The following is a 20,236-nucleotide window of genomic DNA, read 5'->3' as shown; positions in this document are numbered from 1 at the left end:
TGAAGTGGGGAAATGTGACCTATAAACAGGAAACAAATCACTATAAAGAGACTCGATAATGAAAGTAAGAGACAAGAACTTTCAACATTTATTATAAATAAGTTCAAGAATTTAGAAGAAAAACAATTAGAGGAAAAATGGATAATCTCAGTAAGGAGATATAAACTGTAAGAAGAATAAATTTGAAGAAAGGGCAACAAAAGCTACCCAATCTGAAGTAGAGATGAGAAAAAAGTCCAAAAAAAATATTAACAAAGCCTTAGAGACTCATATCGTAATATCAAGAGTGGAAATATGTGGGTCAAAAGACACTCCGTATTCATGAAGGTAGGGTACATAGAAGACTGAGCCCAGGCCTTTCAGTTAATTTATCCTGGCACCTGGGATATGTCAGACCCTTAATTATGATAAATGAGTTAAGTCCAGGAAAAACATATATACTAGTGATAGGATTAAGACAGTATGAAACTTTTTTCTTTTCCTGACATATCAATGTGTCTCTGTATGTATAAATATAATTTGGTGAGGCAGACAGTCTGAGGTGATTTTCTGATGACTCGGCCTTCCCCAAATAAACCACCAGAGGATATCCTTTTCCTGTTTCCATCTAGATAAACATGAAGCTACAATGAAGAGAACTATAGGCTGGAAGAAAGACTTATACAAACTTACAAAAACCACACTTTCAAATTTAGGGCAAGTGTTAAGCCAGAACCTTAGACTTTCAGTGCCTCTCTTTTCTGTATTTGTATCTTTAGTATTTCATCTAACCTTTTCACAGACCATTTAGTCCTTAGGTCTTCCTGGTCAGGGTTAGAACTCTATGAAGTTAATCTTTCAGTCCAGGCTGACCCATTTCATAACCTCTACAACAGGGCAGGCAGGCAAAGTCAAGTCTCTTTTGTCCTGGATAATAAAGTTTTAGTTAGCAGAGATCTGCATTTTCCGTGGAGCCAATATTGGTTTCTACTTTCAAATATAATTCAATGCGAAAAAAAAATTTCTAGATTACTTCCTAAATGCCAACACTGTGCCTGACTCAGCATGGGATACAAATGTAAGACATCAGCTCTGCACTCCATGAATTTACTCTGGTGATGAAAAATGTCAAGTTTACAAGTAACTACCCAAAAAAGCAGAGAGAAAAAGTGACATGTCTGAGAGAAAAACTGCTGAGGGATTCCAAGGAAGGAGACATCTCTTCTTGTTGAAAAGACATAGGAGATAACATGAAAATGTCATCTACATGAAGCTACGGGTAGAAGAGTATGATTAAAACACAAGGCTAGGAAAAGGCAGACATGTTCAGGTAATAACGTACATATGTGATGGGGCAGAATCTAGAATGTGTAAGTGGGGAAAGAGTAAAATATAAAACCACATTGTAGTTAAAGGTAAAAGGCTTGGAATTTAAAATTAAGAGTGTAATTTAGATAACAGGGAAGCATTAAAGCTTTTTAAATACAGGAGTAATCAAAAATCAGAGCAATTTATTTCAAGTGGGAGTTTAAAAATGATAGTCAAAAGATATCAGGTTTTGACTAGGACTCAGATGATATATATATATATATTTTTTTCTTCTGTGACGGAGTCTTTCTCTGTCGCCCAGGCTGGAGTGCAGTGGCGCAATCTTGGCTCACTGCACCTCTGCCTCCTGGGTTCAAGCGATTCTCTTGCCTCAGCCTCCTGAGTAGCTGGTGCATGCGCCACCTCACGTGGCTAATTTTTTTTGTATTTTTAGTAGAGATGGGGTTTCACTATGTTGGCCAAGCTGGTCTCAAACTCCTGATCTCAAGTGATCCACCGAACCCAGCCCTAGACGATATTCTTAATAGAAATATTTAAGAAAGGTGGAAGAGAACATGTGGTGACTTGGGGTGACAAAAGAACATACTAGTGAAAATGTGGCGCCAGGTTTCTGAAGAGATTGGCACTCAGAGCTGTGCATTAGGAAATCATGTTGCCACAGAGGTGGTAACTGAAGCCTTGGGATTTTTAAGAACATGCTTACACGCTATATAAAAACTGAAAAAGTAGGTGGGGGATAAATGTGTGCCTTGAATTGTTTAAGAATGAGTTTACAAAAAGACAAAGTGCTTTTGTTCAAGAGTCAGTATTTCACAGTTTTCCAGCTCATGGAAAAGACTGAAATAAATAGAAAAACGAATCTAGAAAGAAGTACTCCTTATTCTCTTGAGTACTCTTTGAAGATGCATAAAATAGTCTATCTAAGAACACTCTAACACCTTAATGTATACTTTAAAATTTTAATCTATGCTGACTAGAAACACATTCACACTGGAACCCCCACCCCCACACTGTAGTAAATGCTGTATTTTGAAGTTTCCTTGAGGGCCAAGGGTTTTTATTTTTAGACCAGAAGACATGAAAACTCTCAAGAAGAAAACGAAGTGTAGCCATACATTTGGCCATATAAAACAGTGTCAACAGTTTTCCTATTAAGAACTGCCGTCAGGAAAACCAAATCCCACATGTTCTTACTTATAAGTGGGCACTAACGATTGGGTACATATGGACATAAAGATGGGAACAACAGACACTGGGGTCTATTAGAGTAGGGAGAGAGGGGCAAGGGCTGAAAAACTACCAACTGCGTATTATGCTCACTATCTGGGTGATGGGATCATTCAAACCGCAAACCCTCAGTATCACGCAATATACCTATGTAAGAAATCTGCACATGTACCCCCTGAATCTAAAATAAAAGTTGAAATTATTTTTAAAAATTGGGGAGACATCCATTTTTCTGGATGAGAAGACTCCACGTTAGAAAAAAATGCCCAAATTAATCTATATATAGTCTTCTGTCCCACAAAAAAAGCTGGATTTCACTTGAAGCATTTCTAAATTTCTAGAAGAATAAAAGCAGAAACACTAAAAAAAATTGCTGTTAGGATATCTTCCCCTCAACTCTCCAAATTAAAAACACTTGTATCATTTCACAAGGCTTTGCTTATGGTGTTAAAGGCTAGGTGTTCACTTAAAAAATCTCTGAGATGCTAAAATTCAAATAACTAGACAAATCACTTCAACTATCCCTGGTTAAGATACATACATTGGTAATGTACACCTGTAACTAAGGAGTATATTCATAGCTCCAACAGGGAATCTAAAGGTAGCCTAAGGTGAAGGGAAAGATCAAGGGTCCAGTACTGGTATTTAATTCTTCTCCTTGTTTTATTCCCAAGGATCTGATTGGAAATATTCGTGTATGTGCATGCACACATACACACACAATTCAGTTAGTTAGATATTTATCTTATCCATGGATTAAAATTATAGAAATCTTGTACTTTGGAGGGTATATCTTATCAACCTATTATAATTCTGTGTTTATTCCTTTTACTCTCCTTTAAATATTTTCCAAATTTTTTTCAACTTTTAACTATACAATCTATTTACGTCCTCAAGAGTAGTTAAATAAACAAATGATAATGTTGGTTTAAGAAACATAATAAAAACTACCCACAAACCCACCACTAGTAGAAAAACACTGTTTACTAATTGGTGCTCTTGAACTCGGATTTACATTCTGTATCTACAAATATAAAAGCATGTAGGTATATATATTTAAAGAAATATAATGTTAATCCTATATACTTATCTCACAGATATGATATATAAGATTTTATACATATGAGATATAAAAAATATGTAAGTATGTAGGTGTATATTTTTATGATTTTGATTTTTTACCTTTTGTGTTCATCTTTATTGGCTTCTTTTTGTTTTGGCATTTATGCTGTTTCTATCTTTTGGCTATTGTCCTAAAGTTAACTGTTATGTCAGAGTTTGAAATTTTTTTTTTTTTTGGAGACGGAGTTTCACTCTTTGTTGCCCAGGTTGGAGTGCACTGGTGTGATCTCGGCTCACAGCAACCTCTGCCTCCTAGGTTCAAGTGATTCTCCTCCCTCAGCCTCCTGAGTAGCTGGGATTACAGGAATGCTCCACCACCCCGGCTAATTTTTTATTTTTAGTAGAGACGGGGTTTCTCCATGTTGATCAGGCTGATCTTGAACTCCCGAACTCAGGTGATCCACCTACCTCTGCCTCCCAAAGCTCTGGGATTACAGGCTTGAGCCAGCGTGCCGGGCAGCAGAGTTTGAAAATTTTTATCTTCTTTGATCACTCTTAAAAAATTTTATCTTAGGTTTTATATATTTGATGTTAACATTATTATAAGTTTCTCCTTTAAATTTCTTCATTCTTATTTTGGTTCTAGAGTTTTAATAATTTTGTTCCTTTTATCTGTTCGTGCTCTCTAAATTCATTACCACTTTTATTGGTTAATTTATAAGTTTCAATGCACCATATTTTTTGAAACTATATGATTCCATTTATATGACCTTCTGGAAAAGGCAAAACTTTATAGGTAGAAAAGAGACTGGTGGTTGCCAGGGCTTAGGATAGGGGTCAGGAGAAGGGACTTGACTGCAAAGGGTCATATGGGTACTTTCTGAAGTGATGGAAATATTCTACATATTGACATAGGCTATGCCTTGGTCCTGCAATAGAACACCTCCAACCAACACCAGCAGGTGTATTCCAGTCTCATCCTCAGGTTGTCCAGCTAAAAGGCGAGTGATCTGCAGGTGCTAATATAAGTGCAATGCTATAGGAGCTCCTGTAGCATCTTTGCAAAGATGTAGGGACCAACTGTGTACAGTTCATCTTCTAGTTCACAATAAAGCATTGGTCTTTCCAAGTGACCTTGAATCTTAATCTGTGCACTATTCTGGCTTAGAGACATGGATATCCCAGTGATACCAGGTTCCTAGTTTTTCTTTTCTTTTCTTTTTTGAGACAGAGTCTTGCTCTGTTGGCCAGGCTGGAGTGCAGTGGCATGATCTTGGCTCGCTGCAACCTCCACCTCCTAGGCTCAAGCAATTCTCCTTCCTCAGCCTCCCAAGTAGCTGGGATTACAGGTGTGTCACCACGCCCAGCTAATTTTGGAATTTTTAGTAGAGACAGGGTTTCACCACGTTGGTCATGCTGGTCTTGAACTCCTAACCTCAGGTAATCCGCCTGCCTTGGCCTCCCATCCTATAGTTTTTCAACACCAAACCTCTGTGTATAGTCTCAGAGAGGTCCAGATATTCTCACATGTCCTAAGAGAAATCTACAGCCACATCCCTGAACTTCACTGATCCAGGGTCAATCTTCCTCAGCATTTTCTTCTGGAAAAACACAGTCTACCTTGATTTTTACATGTGCAACAATTCTTCTTTCACAAGATAACTCTTTTGGGGAGGGGCAGAATGCATGAAGCCCAATAGGTACACAAGCACTAAGTGGTCCCAGAGCCATTGTATTAACTTGTTTCATCTCTCTTTTAATTCTTTGTTCTCTACTATAAAATGGAGAACAGGGAAAAATTCCTTGTTCTGTATACTGTAAAAAGCAAACAGGGAGATACAGATGACCACAGCAATGACCTTTGTTGAGAAAAGCCACATATAAACCAAAAAAATGGGTATTGTCTTTGTTCCATCTTGCATCTGCCTACAAACTTCCCTGAATAGAAGAAGGCTGTTTTCCTAAAATATCTCAATCTGGGTAACTCTGTAGAACCAGTCTAAAATGCTTTCCTCAGACAACAATGATACTATTTCTACAAATCTTAGTATATGGTAGCCACTAGCCATATGTGGTTATTAGGCACTTAAAACATGGCTAGCCAAATTGGGATGTGCCGTAACTTTAAACTCTGTTTTTTGATGACTTAGTACGAAGAAGGAATGTAAGGTAACTCATTCATAATGTTAAAACATTAAATACATGTTTTAATTATAATATTTGGTTATACTGCACTAAATAAAACATATTACTAAAATGAATTTTACCTGTTTCCTTTTATATTTTTTAATGTGTTTACTAGAAAATTTAAAATTAAATACGTGGCTCACGTTAAATTTCTATTTGACAGCTCTGGAATAGATAATATATTTGAATTCCTTAACAAACCAACCCTGAATATCATGCATTCCTCTTGTTATTTTATTTAAACTGTTTTATGTTCTATACTCATAATCTCTGACAAAATCAACCACTGGGCTCCACACCCAGGGAACTGCCCCTTACAACTTGCATTAAAGGAGACATCACTGGAAGTTCCACTATCTGGATCCCGAAATACTTATTGCCCTGGCTTGAACCTAACTTGGGTTCATTCTCAGCACGATCATGTGAGGATTCTCTCAGTTTATGGGTCTTCCTAGAATCTTCTCCCCACTATTACAAGGATCACTGAAAAGCTCAGTAGGTTTGAAATTGTGTCTTTTGGGTTTTAGAAAATGGAAAAGTCCATAAACATTCTCACTAATCTGCTATTTAATTCATGCTATACTACAACAACAGAGGCTTATGGTAGAAAAGCAGCTCTAATTTTCTTCATGACTTCTAACTACAGAAGACACATACAGTCAAGTATAACAAAAATCAGTCTTTTTATAAGTTCAGTTATTCCAAGAACTAATTTTTTAACCAAAACAAGCATTAGACATTAATATAGATTCACCTGGATAAATGAAAGAGAACACTAGATTCATACTCTGCTGAACCATACTTAATCATTCTCAAAAGAGAGATTGCCTCTTTAATCAGGCTTACAAATTTGACACAGTATATAAAGTTTATTTTTTCAAAGACCTTACGCTTGAATTTCATACTCTAAAAGATACGTTAACCATCTAAGGCACAAGCACAGAATATCTGGCAGAATAAAAAAACCATATACACAGCACAGAAATTCCTAAGGTATTACCTGATAGATATCAGATAAACTGCTGCTTCCAGAGTCACTGGCGATGCTACAACCAGACTGACTAGAAGACACATGAGTCACCTGTGGATGAGGGTTGTCTGTGAGATGCATCTTGGTAAGATCAGCTGGAAGCTGAAAAAAAAATAATTTAAGTTATTCTAAATGTCTTTACCTTTTTAAGCGGTTTTGACACGTTAACTTCAACAAATTTTTACGTACATTACTGTGCAATCTCATTTCTAACCCAAGTTCTCCACTGTTAGCAAAAAGATCTTTTGAAATAAGAACCATATAGTACTCTCTGAAACGATTGGGCAATTCTACAATGGTAAGCTCACTGAACAGTTTTCAAAAGCCATTACTAATGATATTTCTGAGGAAAAACTTGGACCTTCTATCCTCCCAAATAAAAACATCAGATCGGCTGGGTGCCGTGGCTCAAGCCTGTAATCCCAGCACTTTGGGAGGCCGAGACAGGTGGATCATGAGGTCAGGAGATCGAGACCATCCTGGCTAACACAGTGAAACCCCGTCTCTACTAAAAAATACAAAAAACTAGCCGGGCAAGGTGGCGGGCGCCTGTAGTCCCAGCTACTCGGGAGGCTGAGGCAGGAGAATGGCGTAAACCCGGGAGGCGGAGCTTGCAGTGAGCCGAGATCGGGCCACTGCACTCCAGCCTGGGCGACAGAGCGAGACTCCGTCTCAAAAAAAATAAAATAAAAATAAAAACATCAGATCTGTCCATTTAAGGGTAGGAATGTTACCCTTTAAACACACACACACACACACACACACACACACACACACACACACACACACACACACACTCACTCTCTCTCTCTCTCTCTCTTTCTCCCTCTCACCCTCCCTCCTAATAAAAAATGGTGACAAACACAAGAATAAAACAGCAATATCTTGGAATTCAGCTACTGGAAGCAAGACTTAAGACCAGTAACAAATTGATTACATTCAATATTCCAAAAACTTTGTGAGCATCTTACACTTAATATTGAATTAGCTTCTAGTTGGCCCCTGAGAGATTTCTTAGTAATCAACATGATTTAATGAATGTCTGTACTAGGCGCAGGTATACAAGAAACACAAAAAGTAAGTGACTCCACCACCTCATCTTGAATATGGTCACACTCTTATCAGGTATGCAGGCTGTATAATATATTTCATACCATAAAACAGACATCTCACAAAATAAAAGCTACAGGAATTAAGACAATAAACAAACCATTGCATTCCAGAGTAGTAAAAGTTTTACGTAAGAGGTATGTTTATTTATTTTCCAAATGATTTCTCTGCAACTTGCTATTCAGGGCTTAAAAAAAATCAATTTAATTTTAAAAATAGGGTTTCTTATTGCTTTACTACTGAAAAACATTAAAGAAACATACACATAGTGTATATTAAATGTACTGAGGGAATGACTGAGTCTGAATTATATTATCTCAAGAGGAATTAATGTAATTATAAAAATTACACACAAAGTACATCACGAACTTCCCCTGCTGATAACGGTATGTTAGATAATTCAGATGAATCCTAGTACTAAGATAAACAGAAAACCTGAAATACATACATACATATACACACAGAGTATCTGGCCTCTGAGGTTACTTTTTCTCTTAAGAATATTTTCTGATTCCTAAAGAAAAGGCTAAAAGGCCAAGAAGTACCTGTGACAGCCACTGGCTAAAGAGACAAAGGTTAAATTCCAAGGCCTAGGATGGAAGGGCCATCTTTGGACTGGGACCCTGGGGAGTAAATTAGACTCTAGAGTAAAAGTCACCCAAAAGTAAACTGATGCTACTTTTAGAATCACCTCAATGCCTGATGCTAAAATAAGGTTATATAGGATTACTAGTATTTCCAATCAATTGTTGGAAGCAAACACAAATCCTCACTATAGGAAGAAAGTCATCCTAGGTCTCAATTAAAAAATTTTTTTTCGCATATATAACATCCATTGCTCAGTCCAATAAAACCAGGCATATATGATGAGACAGGATGGTATTGATGAAAAGTACGGAATAAACTCCAGAAACTAACAAAGAAGTTTCAAATAATAGGGTTACCAGACACAGTCTCTAAAATAACTGTGTTTAATATATACCAGGGGTTGGCAAACATTTTCGCTAAGGGCCAAAGAATATATATTTTAGGTTTCACAGGCCACATACAGTTTCTGCTGTATGCTTCTTTTTTAAAAAAAATCTTTTTAACAACTCTTTAAAAATGTAAAAACCATTCTTAGCTCACAGGTCATATACCTCACTGGTCAGAATTGGTCCAGTTAGTGATTTATCATATATAGAGAGAAAAATACAAGACTAACAATTTCAGCAAAGAAAGAAAAAGAATTAAATGAAAAATCTAGAACTAAAATATGGAATTATGGAAATTAAAAAGCCAACAAGTGGGCTTAAAAAAAGATCTGACAGAGCTAAAAACAGAATTTAAAAAGTAAAGACTAGTCTGAAAAATATCCAGAATGAAGCATGGAGAGGAAAAAAGGTGAAGTTGGGAGAGAAGGGGTAAGAGCCACAGGAGATTCAGTAAGAACGTGATATCTGAATAACCAGAGTCTGAGAAGAGCGAGTACACAGAAGCAAGATGATGGCTAAGCATTTTCCAAAAGTGACAAAAGACCTAACGTCACAGATCAAGGAGGTTTAAAAACTCTCAGCAAGATAAAAAACCAAAAAACAAAAACCCACTCCAAAACAAACAAACAATCCCCCCATACCTATTCACACCAGGGTACATGTGTCAGGGGGTGAGGTGGAATACCAAGATAAAAGTTTTAAAGTAGCCAGGAAAAAAACCTGAGAGATTAGATTACTTTGGCAGAAGCAAAATTAAGCTGATGGCTGGCTTCTCAACATAAATTCTGGAAGCCAGAGGACAATTGAGTGATATCTCCATGAGCTAAAATTCTATACCTAGCAAAAACAGTACTCAAAAAACGGGAAAAATAATTTTCAAATAAAGAAAAATGAAGGAAATAATTCCTTAGCAGTCCTACAATGAATAAAATCCACTGGGAGAAGAAAAATGATTCCAGATGGAAGCTTTCAGGCACAAGAAAGAAGAAAAACCAATGAAAATGGGAAATGTGTGGCTAAATCTACATGAATGCTGACTATATAAAATAGTAACATTAATAACCCATGAAGTTTAAAATACAATAATTAAAATACAACAACAGAATGTAAGTCCGGAGAAGGGTAAATGAAGCTATTGAAGTGCTCTCAGTTCCTTGCACTGTCCATGAAGCTGTAGTAGCAGACTTGATAGGTGAAGAATGTGTGTTGTAATTTCTGATTTAAGAAAAGCACAGTAAAAAAGTGTATACCTACCAAGTTAACAGAGGGGAAAATATTAAATAATCAAAGAATGGAAAAATATACACCATGCAAACACAACCAAAAGGAAGCTGATATAGCTTAAAGTACACTTGGTGCAAAAGCATTAGTAGAGCCAATAGGGGACATTTTATAAGTATGTGAGGTGATGGATGGAGATCTATATCTGTATCTATATCTATATCTATATGTGTAGATAGATGGATACACACACACACACACATATACACACACACACAGAGAGAGAGAGAGAGAGAGAGAGAGAGAGAGGGTCTCGCTCTGTCACCTAGGCTGGAGGGCAGTGGCATAATCTCAGCTCACTGCAACCTCTGCCTCCCGGGTTTGAGTGATTCTTTTGCCTCAGCCTCCTGAATAGCTAGGATTACAGATGTATACCACCGTGCCCAGCTAATTTTTGTATTTTTAGTACAGAAGGGGTTTCACCACATTGGCCAGGCTGGTCTCTAGCTCTTGACCTCAAGCAGTCTGCCTGCCTCAGCCTCTAAAAGTGCTGGGATTACAGGTGTGAACCACCATGCCTGGCCAAGGTGATGGATATATTAACTACCTTGATTTGATAGTTTCACAACGTGAACATGTATCAAAACATCACACTGTACCCCACAAATACATCCAATTATTTGTGAATTAAAAATAAATTAAAATTTAAAAATGTATAAGGCAAAAATGTCATCTACAATTATGCTATAAATTTTTAATAGAGATCTCAGTAGCAGTCTGAATAAGCAAAACACACAAAAACAAAACAAGTAAAGATATACAAGAAATGAACATAATTAACAAATGACCTAAAGAGTACAGACATAGAATAACGGAACCAAAAACTCCAGAACACATTTTCTTTTAGAGCACATATTAAAACATTTGTAAAAATTTACAATAAGGCAAGTCTCAACAAATTACAAAAGACTGAAACCAGGGAATATTCAGCAGTAACAGTGCAAATAAGGTAGAAATATATAACAAAAAGATAAATAGAAAACTATCATGTTAGAAAATTGTAAATAATCCTCTATTGAAATAGCCCATAAATCAATGAAGTCACATTGGAAATTAGAAAATATTAAAACAGAAAATTAAGATGCCATATATCAAAACCTGTGGGATAAGTTAAAGTCATGCTTAGCGGCCATTTATAGCTCTAATAAAAGGCAACAAAAAAAATTAACAAGCTCATAATTCCTTACAATAATGCAGAAATATTTATGAGGGTATGATACAGTTCAAAGACCTTCCTCCCACTTGGTTTCTGTTATTTAGATATGAAAAAAAAAAAACTCATCTGGGAATGAAGTAGTTGGAAAGGCAAACACTGAAAATAGCTTTAAAATGTGTGGTGTTTCGTTGGGGTGTCAGGGGTAGGAGACAGTATATATTGCAAATTCCTACAGAGGTAAGAAGACCAAGGAGAAGAATGTCATTCATAAAAGTAACACAATGAACCAAAGCCAGAAGTCTGCCAAGTGGCTTCATAGTACTGACAATGTACTGAGCAATCTTCACCCTCACTAGACCCTAAAAAGCAGGTGCTATTATTATCTCTATTTTACTGATGAAGAAACAGACGCAGTACGATTAAGCAACTTGGCCCAGATCATACACTCAAGTAAGCAGTAGAGTTAGGAATCAAACCCACGTCTGACTCTAGCACTTTTCTGTTATATTCTACTTTGTGTCAGGAACTCTGCTGATGACATAAAAATGAAAACATATGGGTCCTGCCTTCAAGGAGCTCAGTCTAATAGTGGACAATGGAGACAGATTTATAAGCAAACAGCATCTGCTTTCTACTTCATGAAGAAAACTTGATACAGGAATTCCCTCAACCTCTTTACAGAATGAGAATAATGATGCTGACTGCAGTTAACATCTGAGTTATTTGTACCAAACACACACTTCTACATGTCTTTCACATAGATTATCTCACCTAATATTCAAACAACCAGATGAGGTAATACTATGATTATACCCAATTTATAGAGTAGGAAACCTAATCTTAGAGATGTTATAAAGGTTTCCCAGGGTCACATAGCTAGGAAACTGGGGTCCTGGGATCTGAAACCCAGGCAGCCTGACTAAATCCATTGCTCTTTTCTACTAAGTTGTTTCCTGATACTCAGTTGGGAGTTCACAACACCCGACAGTTTATCTTTTCTTTGTAACAAATGAAGCACAAAAGAAAGGCTTTTCCTCCAAAAGAAGTTCTTGGTTCCTTAAATCTTCTCCACTATCTCTCAGCTTACCTGCCCTTTCTCTTTCTCTTCCTGATCCACCTGGACTCAACAGCTGATCTTTCATCAGCAACTTCAATTCATTTACCTCACTGTCCTTCCAGCCCACCAGGTCTGGCAAAACTTCCCATCTTTCACAGCATCCTTCATCCATTTCCTATACCTGAACTTCTGTGCTCTGCTGCAGATAACATGTCCACAAGGCCTACTGTTAAAGTTGTATTTGAAGCGGCAAGAAACTTTTTTAGCTAACAACTTGAATACAGACATTATGAAGTTACAAAGTCTGCTGAATACTTCGTATATAGAGAGGGGGGCAAGGAAAGAGAGGTATTGAGAAAAGGCTAGAGGTAGAATATAATCAGCAATGCCAAGCTAGGCATTTTGAATTTGGTTCCTATAGACAACATAGAGTTATTATAGGTTTCTGGGAAGGGCAGTGATAAAAGAACTGCATTTCTCAGTTAGACTAGATTTTGTTACAATGGAGGGCCCTCAGATCACTAAGGCTTACCCTAGTGAAGTGTACAGGCAACTTACAGGGTAACTACTATAGTATACAGAGACTCAGATATCCAAACTGTTTAGGTGTTTTTGGCTCTGCCATCTCAACATAAGGCCACTGAGGTCACAACAGCAGGAAAAACAAACAAACAAACAAACAACAGCTGGAAGAGAATGTTAACCTTGCAAGTAATCAGGGAAATAAAAACTAAAACAAATACTTTTTTCCCCATCAAATTGGCAAAAAGCAAGTCTGATAATACAAAATGCAGGAAAGACTATGGAGGAAAACAATATTCTCACAAACTGCTAATGGGAGTATGAACTGGTATAACCATTTTGGACAACAATTTGAGGAGTAGCCACTTTGGGGAGCAAATGTTTTAAAACATATCTATCTTATGACTCAATATTCCACTTAGGGTACCTACTCTTAAGATCACTCTGGAAGGACAGAAGGTGAAATAGAAGAAAATGGTACACACAAGAGATAGGAGACACTAGTTGAAGCACAAGACGATGGAGGCCTTACAAAATTAAAAGTAAGCCACCAGAATTGTAAGATAGCTTCTAGGGGCCGGGAGCAATGGCTCATGCCTGTAATCCCAGCACTTTGGGAGGCTGAGGTGAGTGGATCATTTGAGGTCAGGAGTTCAAGATCAGCCTGGTCAACATGGTGAAACTCCACCTCCACTAAAAATACAAAAATTAGCCGGGTGTGGTGGCGGGTGCCTGTAGTCTCAGCTACTCAGGAGGCTGAGACAGGAGAATCGCTTGAACCCAGGAGGTGGAGGTTGCAGTGAGTGGAGATTACGCCACTGCACTCCAGCCTGGGCAACAGAGTGAGACTCTGTCCAAAAAAAAAAAAAAAAGATCTCACAACTGAAGACAAATGAAAATTTTCAGCTTGAGAGAATACTCTAAAAGTGTTCATAGGGGAACAAAAATTAGGCAATCCAGGGCAAAACTTCATGGCATCAAGGATAAAAATAATAATAATAATAATGATAAAACAAAGACTGGACACAGTGGCTCATGCCTGTAATCCTAGCACTTTGGGAGGCCAAGGCATGAGGACTGCCTGAGTCCAGGAGTTTGAGACCAGATTGGGCAAGATGGAGAGACCTTGTCTCTACAAAAAAACTAGAAAATTGACCAGGGATGGTGGTGTGCATCTGTGGTCCCAGCTGTGTGGGAGGCTGAGGTGGGAGGATCCCGAGTCCACAAGTTCAAGGCTGCAGTGAGCCATGATCACACCACTGCCCTCCAGCCTGGGCAACAGAGCAGGGCCTTGTCTCTCTCTCTCTTTTTTTTTTTTTTCCTGTCCACCCAGGCTAGAGTGCAGAGTCACAATCTCAGCTCAGTGCAACCTCTGCCTCCTGGATTTAAGCGATTCTCCCACCTCAACCTCCCAAGTAGCGGGCACTACAGACGTATGGCAGCATACCTGGCTAATTTTCACTTTTTTTTTTTTTTTTTTTTTTGAGATAGAGTCTTGCTCTGTCGCCCATGCTGGAGTGCAGTGGCCGGATCTCAGCTCACTGCAAGCTCCGCCTCCCGGGTTTGCGCCATTCTCCTGCCTCAGCCTCCCGAGTAGCTGGGACTACAGGCGCCCGCCACCTCGCCCGGCTAGTTTTTTGTATTTTTTTTTTTTTTAGTAGAGACGGGGTTTCACCGTGTTAGCCAGGATGGTCTCGATCTCCTGACCTCGTGATCCGCCCGTCTCGGCCTCCCAAAGTGCTGGGATTACAGGCTTGAGCCACCGCGCCCGGCCACCTGGCTAATTTTCATTTTTTTTTTTTTTTTGAGACGGAGTTTCACTCTTGTTGCCCAGGCTGGAGTGCAATGGTGTGATCTCTGCTCACAGCAACCTTCGCCTCCTGGGTTCAAGCCATTATCCTGCCTCAGCCTCCGAAGTAGCTGGGATTACAGGCATCCGCCACCATGCCAGCTAATTTTGTATTTTTAGTAGACACAGGGTTTCTCCATGTTGCTCAGGCTGGTCTCAAATTCCAGACCTCAGGTGATCTGCCCGCCTCGGCCTCCCAAAGTGCTGGGATAACAGGTATGAGCCACCGTGCCCGGCCTAATTTTTGTATTTTTAATAGAGATGGGGTTTCACCATGCTGGCCAAGCTGGAGGACCACGTCTCTTTTTAAAAAAAAAAAAAAAAAAAAAAAAAAAAAGAAGTAGTAAAACAACAAACACATAACTAACTACTAACAAAAGTTATTAACAAAGAAAAAAAAATTATAATGAGCTCAGACTTCTCATCAGCAACATTGGAGGCCAGAACACAGTGTAGTAACTTTTTCAAAGTGCTAAAGGAAAAAGACTTTGGATTTATTATTTTGTATTCAACTAAACAATTATGTTAAGAGTAAATATAAAGGAAGGCATTTATGATTCATTCTTCCCCAACCCCCAACGGAACCGTGCTAATAAGACTATTTTAGCAAGAAAATTAATGAATTCAGAAGTAGTAAAATGCAAGTACATAGTAGCATAGGCAAAAACACAGGAATAAAAATAAAACCAGTAAAATGTACAGAAAATGAAAAGAAATATAAAAAAATTCTAAGCTTTATGTGTTTAATTGCAATCCAGAGTCAAAATTCCATCAACAGTAACATGCCAGAAGAGGGACAGAGACATATACTCTTACAAATACTTGATTCACACAGTAGAGTACCAATCCAGAATCCTGTTCATATAATGTTTGCTGGCATTTCGTGAAATCTTGGAAGCTGATTTTGAAATTTTCTTTGACTCTTCCGTATTTGTTAAATCTGGGATCGAAAGTTGGCTATCAGCACTCCGAAGGCTACTTTATTTTGCTGGTTACCTTAAAAAACAACCCCTATATCTCATTCTTAATTTTCTTTAAAGTTTTTTTTTTTACATAGTCTCACTCACTTGCTTTCTACAAGTGGTTTAAAGCTTTGTAGTATAGTGCAGCTATTAAGCATCAGCAATGCTTGACCATATAGGTGTCATTTTCACTAAAAAGGCCATTTAAGCCCTAGCCAGATAATAGCACAAATATACTGTGTACCTAGGCTTCTTTTCATCTCAATCAGCTGTTTGCCAAATGGACAGTGAATTTAAATGTCTTTCCAGAAGCTGCCTTTAAGAAAGATATGCAGTGAGCTAGGCCAGATAAAACAGAAAAAGAGACCATGATGCTATCATAGCATTTCTTCCTTAGTCACCATCAACAGGACAACCTTGAAACAAAGACATGATTTCAGACCATACTAAGAAGTGCCTCTATTGTGACTGTCTATATGCAAGAGAACCATAAAAAATCTTAATATATTAAATGTTACAATTTAAATGTTTTGAAAAAACATTGTTTTATAATACATACATGAGACAGGAAAGATAACCTGAGTGGCATCAAATTATAGACTATATAAATAGTCACTGTGTATAATAAAACTTACTGAATTAGAGCATATATTTTCCTACAACCTAGCCTGGAAGGTTGCGTAGCACTTTGCTTTTTTGTGAGTTACTATGTTTATTTAAAAATGACAAGTATGATAGATGACCTTAAATAGTCTCCAGCTGCTAATGGTTTACTATACTGAAAATACTTAGAATCATTATTTAAATATTTTAACATAATTGATTTTCATGAGTATTTTCTTCATATTATTTCACTGCTTAAGAATTATCAACTAATCTTTGTAAAATAGCACAATTCAACTGTAAAATAGCACAATTCAATCATAATTTATCTGACAGCATATTAATGAAACATGTCATATAATCTAGAAATTAGACTAACATACCTAAATACATCAGCCATTTAAGAAAATGAAGCAAGTTAGAGTATGATCACTGATAAGTACAGCAACAGCCATAATCAAAAAATAATTCAGTCTGAAGAGAGTACATCTCAAACGCACTGCAATTTAAGTCTATAGATTTAAAAGGCACCTTTCAAATCTTCTTAGAGGTCACATTAGAATGTTTTAGATATTTAAATTTAAAAACAAAATGGCAATGAGAAAGAACTACTTTGTAGTTCTTATTTTTAAAGTTTAGAAAATATAACAGCGCAATAAAGCTCATTTACAATTCAAAATAAAATTTAATAACTGGATTAAATCAATTGCTAAGAAAATAACAATTACTTACTTTGGAGGCCCATGGTTGAAGACAATTGGCATAACAGCGAACAAGAAAAGCCATTTCCTAGGCTGGAAAGGGTAGTTTCCTTTTCAAACCAGAGCCACAGTGATGAGTATGGTGATAAAATTCTGTTAAGTTTCTTTTTACAAATCACACACCACTGCAGTGTTTATATAAAGGCAGCCTCTCCAAACCCCTTTTAAAACTGAAATCAGGAGCTTTCAGTGAAGTATTATTCTAAATTAAAACGTTGACTTTAACAAGCAAATCACAGTAAATGAAGATGTTTACAATTCTGGCTCAGAATATTCAAACATATACATGCGGCCTCAGGCACCTGACACAGACACGCAGAGTGGTAGCACAACAGTTAATACAGTATCAATCAAAGCAAACCAGGCAACATGCACCAAATCTGTGTTCCTGGATTCCGTGAAACCTTTCCTCTCTGTGATATAGCTTTGTCTTTTCTTCAACTTATTTCATTCTGTAGAACAAGCACTCAGTGATTCTTCTGCATCAAAAGCAAACATTGTATCCTGAAGATTAAAGTTTCTTCTTTATATTCTTAACCACCAGAGGTTAAAAAAAAAAACCACCACCACCACCAACAACAACAAAAAAAACGTTGAGCAAATGGCAGTTAGATGACATATGCTGTAACAGGTTTGTCCTGTAGAATGCCTAAGAATCTCCAAAATTGTAATTATTTTCTCTATTCACATGCACTGTTTACAGCTCTGCAGCACTGCTTCTTATTCTAATGCATCAGTAAAACAGCACTGTTGATGTAAGTCTGGCTTTTCTGGTTAAACATTTTTATATAATACGGTACAAAACCACTATATCTTCTGCTAAAGCAAGACTGAATGTTACTGTCTTAATTCCTACAGTCCTTGCCTGTTTCAAAGCAGCTCCCTAAGGAGAAGCTCCTATTGATTCTATGCTCTGCAGTAAGATGAAATATCTAATAAGAAGGAAAGAGAGTGGGAGGAGAATAGAGCTAAAAGGATGACATCACCTGTACAGAAAGCCTCCAGAAACTGCATTAGATCAATTGGCTACTGTATCTGCAGATGTAGCCCAAAGAGCAATTTATTGAACACACACACACACACACACACACACACACACACACCCACCCCATCCTCCCTTCCATGAGACACGTCAGCAAGCTAAATTCTTTAAGAAAAAAATTGGCTTGAACACCCTTTTGACTTCACAGTTTTAAAAATCCATTTTGATTTTTAATTCTGTACATTGATACACAGCTATATTTGGGAAGCCATATTTCCTATTATTATTCAAATGTAATACAGTATTGTCCTGCCAAGGTAAAATTATAAGCTCTGATAAGATACCATTGCATTCCAAATAAAGAAGGCAGCCTAGGTTCTCAGATGTCACATGTATTTGTTAACAAGGAGTTTCTGCTCGCAAAATTTGCTATTTATCGAATAACTGTTCTGAAAGATACAAACTTCAGGATCACTCTAAATTAACATTAAGAATATGCAAACTAGTACTAAGATTTGTAGGTAGATAGTAAATTTAAATGGAAACAATAGAATTTCATTTTGCAAAGGGAAGCTGGAAAAAAATCACATGTACACCAATAGTTGGAGCACGCACCAACTCCTTTGAGAAAGAATAATGTGCACAACGTGGTACTTTCCTGTAGCCCAATGCTCAATTCCTAGAAAAAGACAAGAAGCCAGCAAAAGTAACTCAGAAGAAATCAAAGAAAATGATTAAACCTGCTTTCACAGTGTGGACTAAAAAAAATTGCCCCATTTTTCTATAGAAATTACAGAAAAAGATTTTAATTTTGCCACACCCTCTTCCATCTGAAAACACAATACCACTAGAACCCATCCTTGTTCTTCATGCTTCTGCTACAAGGCACTAGATACTCCAACTAAGCTTGTGATGGTTGCTCCTAATGGCCAAAGTAAGATAGTTCCCAAGAGTAAAATATAGTTATACCTCCAGGCAGCAAAATTATGAGAAAAACAATCAGTGAACAAATCAAAGCAATAGAATTATTTTGCTTTATTCACCAAACACTTTTATTTTGGGGAAAATGGGATGTGCAACATAACAGGACATGTTACCTGGGAGACAGGTATTTTAACAAAGGACTCCACTGACTGCAGAAGAAACATCTTGTCGTTAGGCACACAAAAAATTTCTTCAATATTTTTGAGAAAAGTCTGAGTCACTTTCTGAACAACACTATGCTGCCAATCTGAATTACGCTGCTACTTATAAAACTAGAATTTAAGTTAAACTAAGTATAATTTTGAACAAAGACAAGTTATGGTTTCAAAATATGTAATTATTTAGATTTTCATAAAGTTTTAAAGAATGTTTTTCTGCCAAAATTCCAAAAGACACAATACCAAAATACACAATACCTGCATTTAAATATAAAATTAAATTTCACAAATGCAAACAAGCATGACTAGTTTTCTAAACATAAAACATGGAATATTTATACAGGTTGATTTTTTTTTTTCTGGTTTAATTCAACCATACGTGAGTTGGAATTCCACTTGATACTTAATATTGTACCTTAATTAAAATCAAACGTTAATCATTCTTTAAAATAGAAAAATGATAGTAGGTACTTTGTATGTACATGAAGACAAACTCACTAAAGATAAAATTTCTAAAAGATGAGTATTTTACACATAAATATCAGTAGCAAGATTCAAGAATACTAAGAATTTCAACACCAGACAGTAATTATATTCATGTATAGTACCAACAGAATATATTATAGCCAAATCAAAAAGCAAAATTTTAATGCACACCTTTCCCCCTTTTTATAAATCATGCTGATCAACACACAAAGAAGGACCTCAAGCTGGGCAAGGGAGACAGCCATCTCTTAGCTGCTTTAAAAAACTGTTGCCCAGAGTGAGAAATGTAATCCACTAGTGCCATATGTTAGACCTACTGTAGTAAACACCAACTCAGTAAAGGAACAAAACTCTCTTTTCCTTTAGTTTGACTTGTAAGTGAAGATGACATCATCCTTTACCAATCATCTCATAGTATCTTCGATTCCAGGGAACTGTATAGTGAACCTATCATGCGAAATCTCCCTGTGTAACAATACCAAGAAAAGAAACAGGCCAAATTCCATACTCAACATGGGGATCCACCAGCATTCTGAT

At 37.0% G+C, this 20,236-nt stretch overlaps 1 protein-coding gene across 20 annotated transcripts in view; it reads right to left on the bottom strand.

The window, feature by feature from the left end:
* LOC105467197 (Rap guanine nucleotide exchange factor 6) overlaps positions 1-20,236 on the bottom strand; it is a 218,735-nt gene that overhangs the window by 98,974 nt on the left and 99,525 nt on the right. For 18 of the 20 annotated variants that reach the window (XM_071097788.1, XM_071097791.1, XM_071097790.1 and 15 more), the window contains one exon: positions 6,785-6,916. In XM_071097788.1, coding sequence (XP_070953889.1) covers positions 6,785-6,916 — 132 coding nt within the window. Of the gene's footprint in view, positions 1-6,784; positions 6,917-17,060; positions 18,157-20,236 lie in introns of those variants that run through there. The other 2 variants (XM_071097797.1, XM_071097799.1) reach the window with 2 other exon arrangements.

The sequence above is a fragment of the Macaca nemestrina genome, chromosome 6, assembly GCF_043159975.1.
Source record: "Macaca nemestrina isolate mMacNem1 chromosome 6, mMacNem.hap1, whole genome shotgun sequence".
NCBI lineage: Eukaryota > Metazoa > Chordata > Mammalia > Primates > Cercopithecidae > Macaca > Macaca nemestrina.
This window is presented reverse-complemented; position numbering and strand designations above follow the sequence as displayed.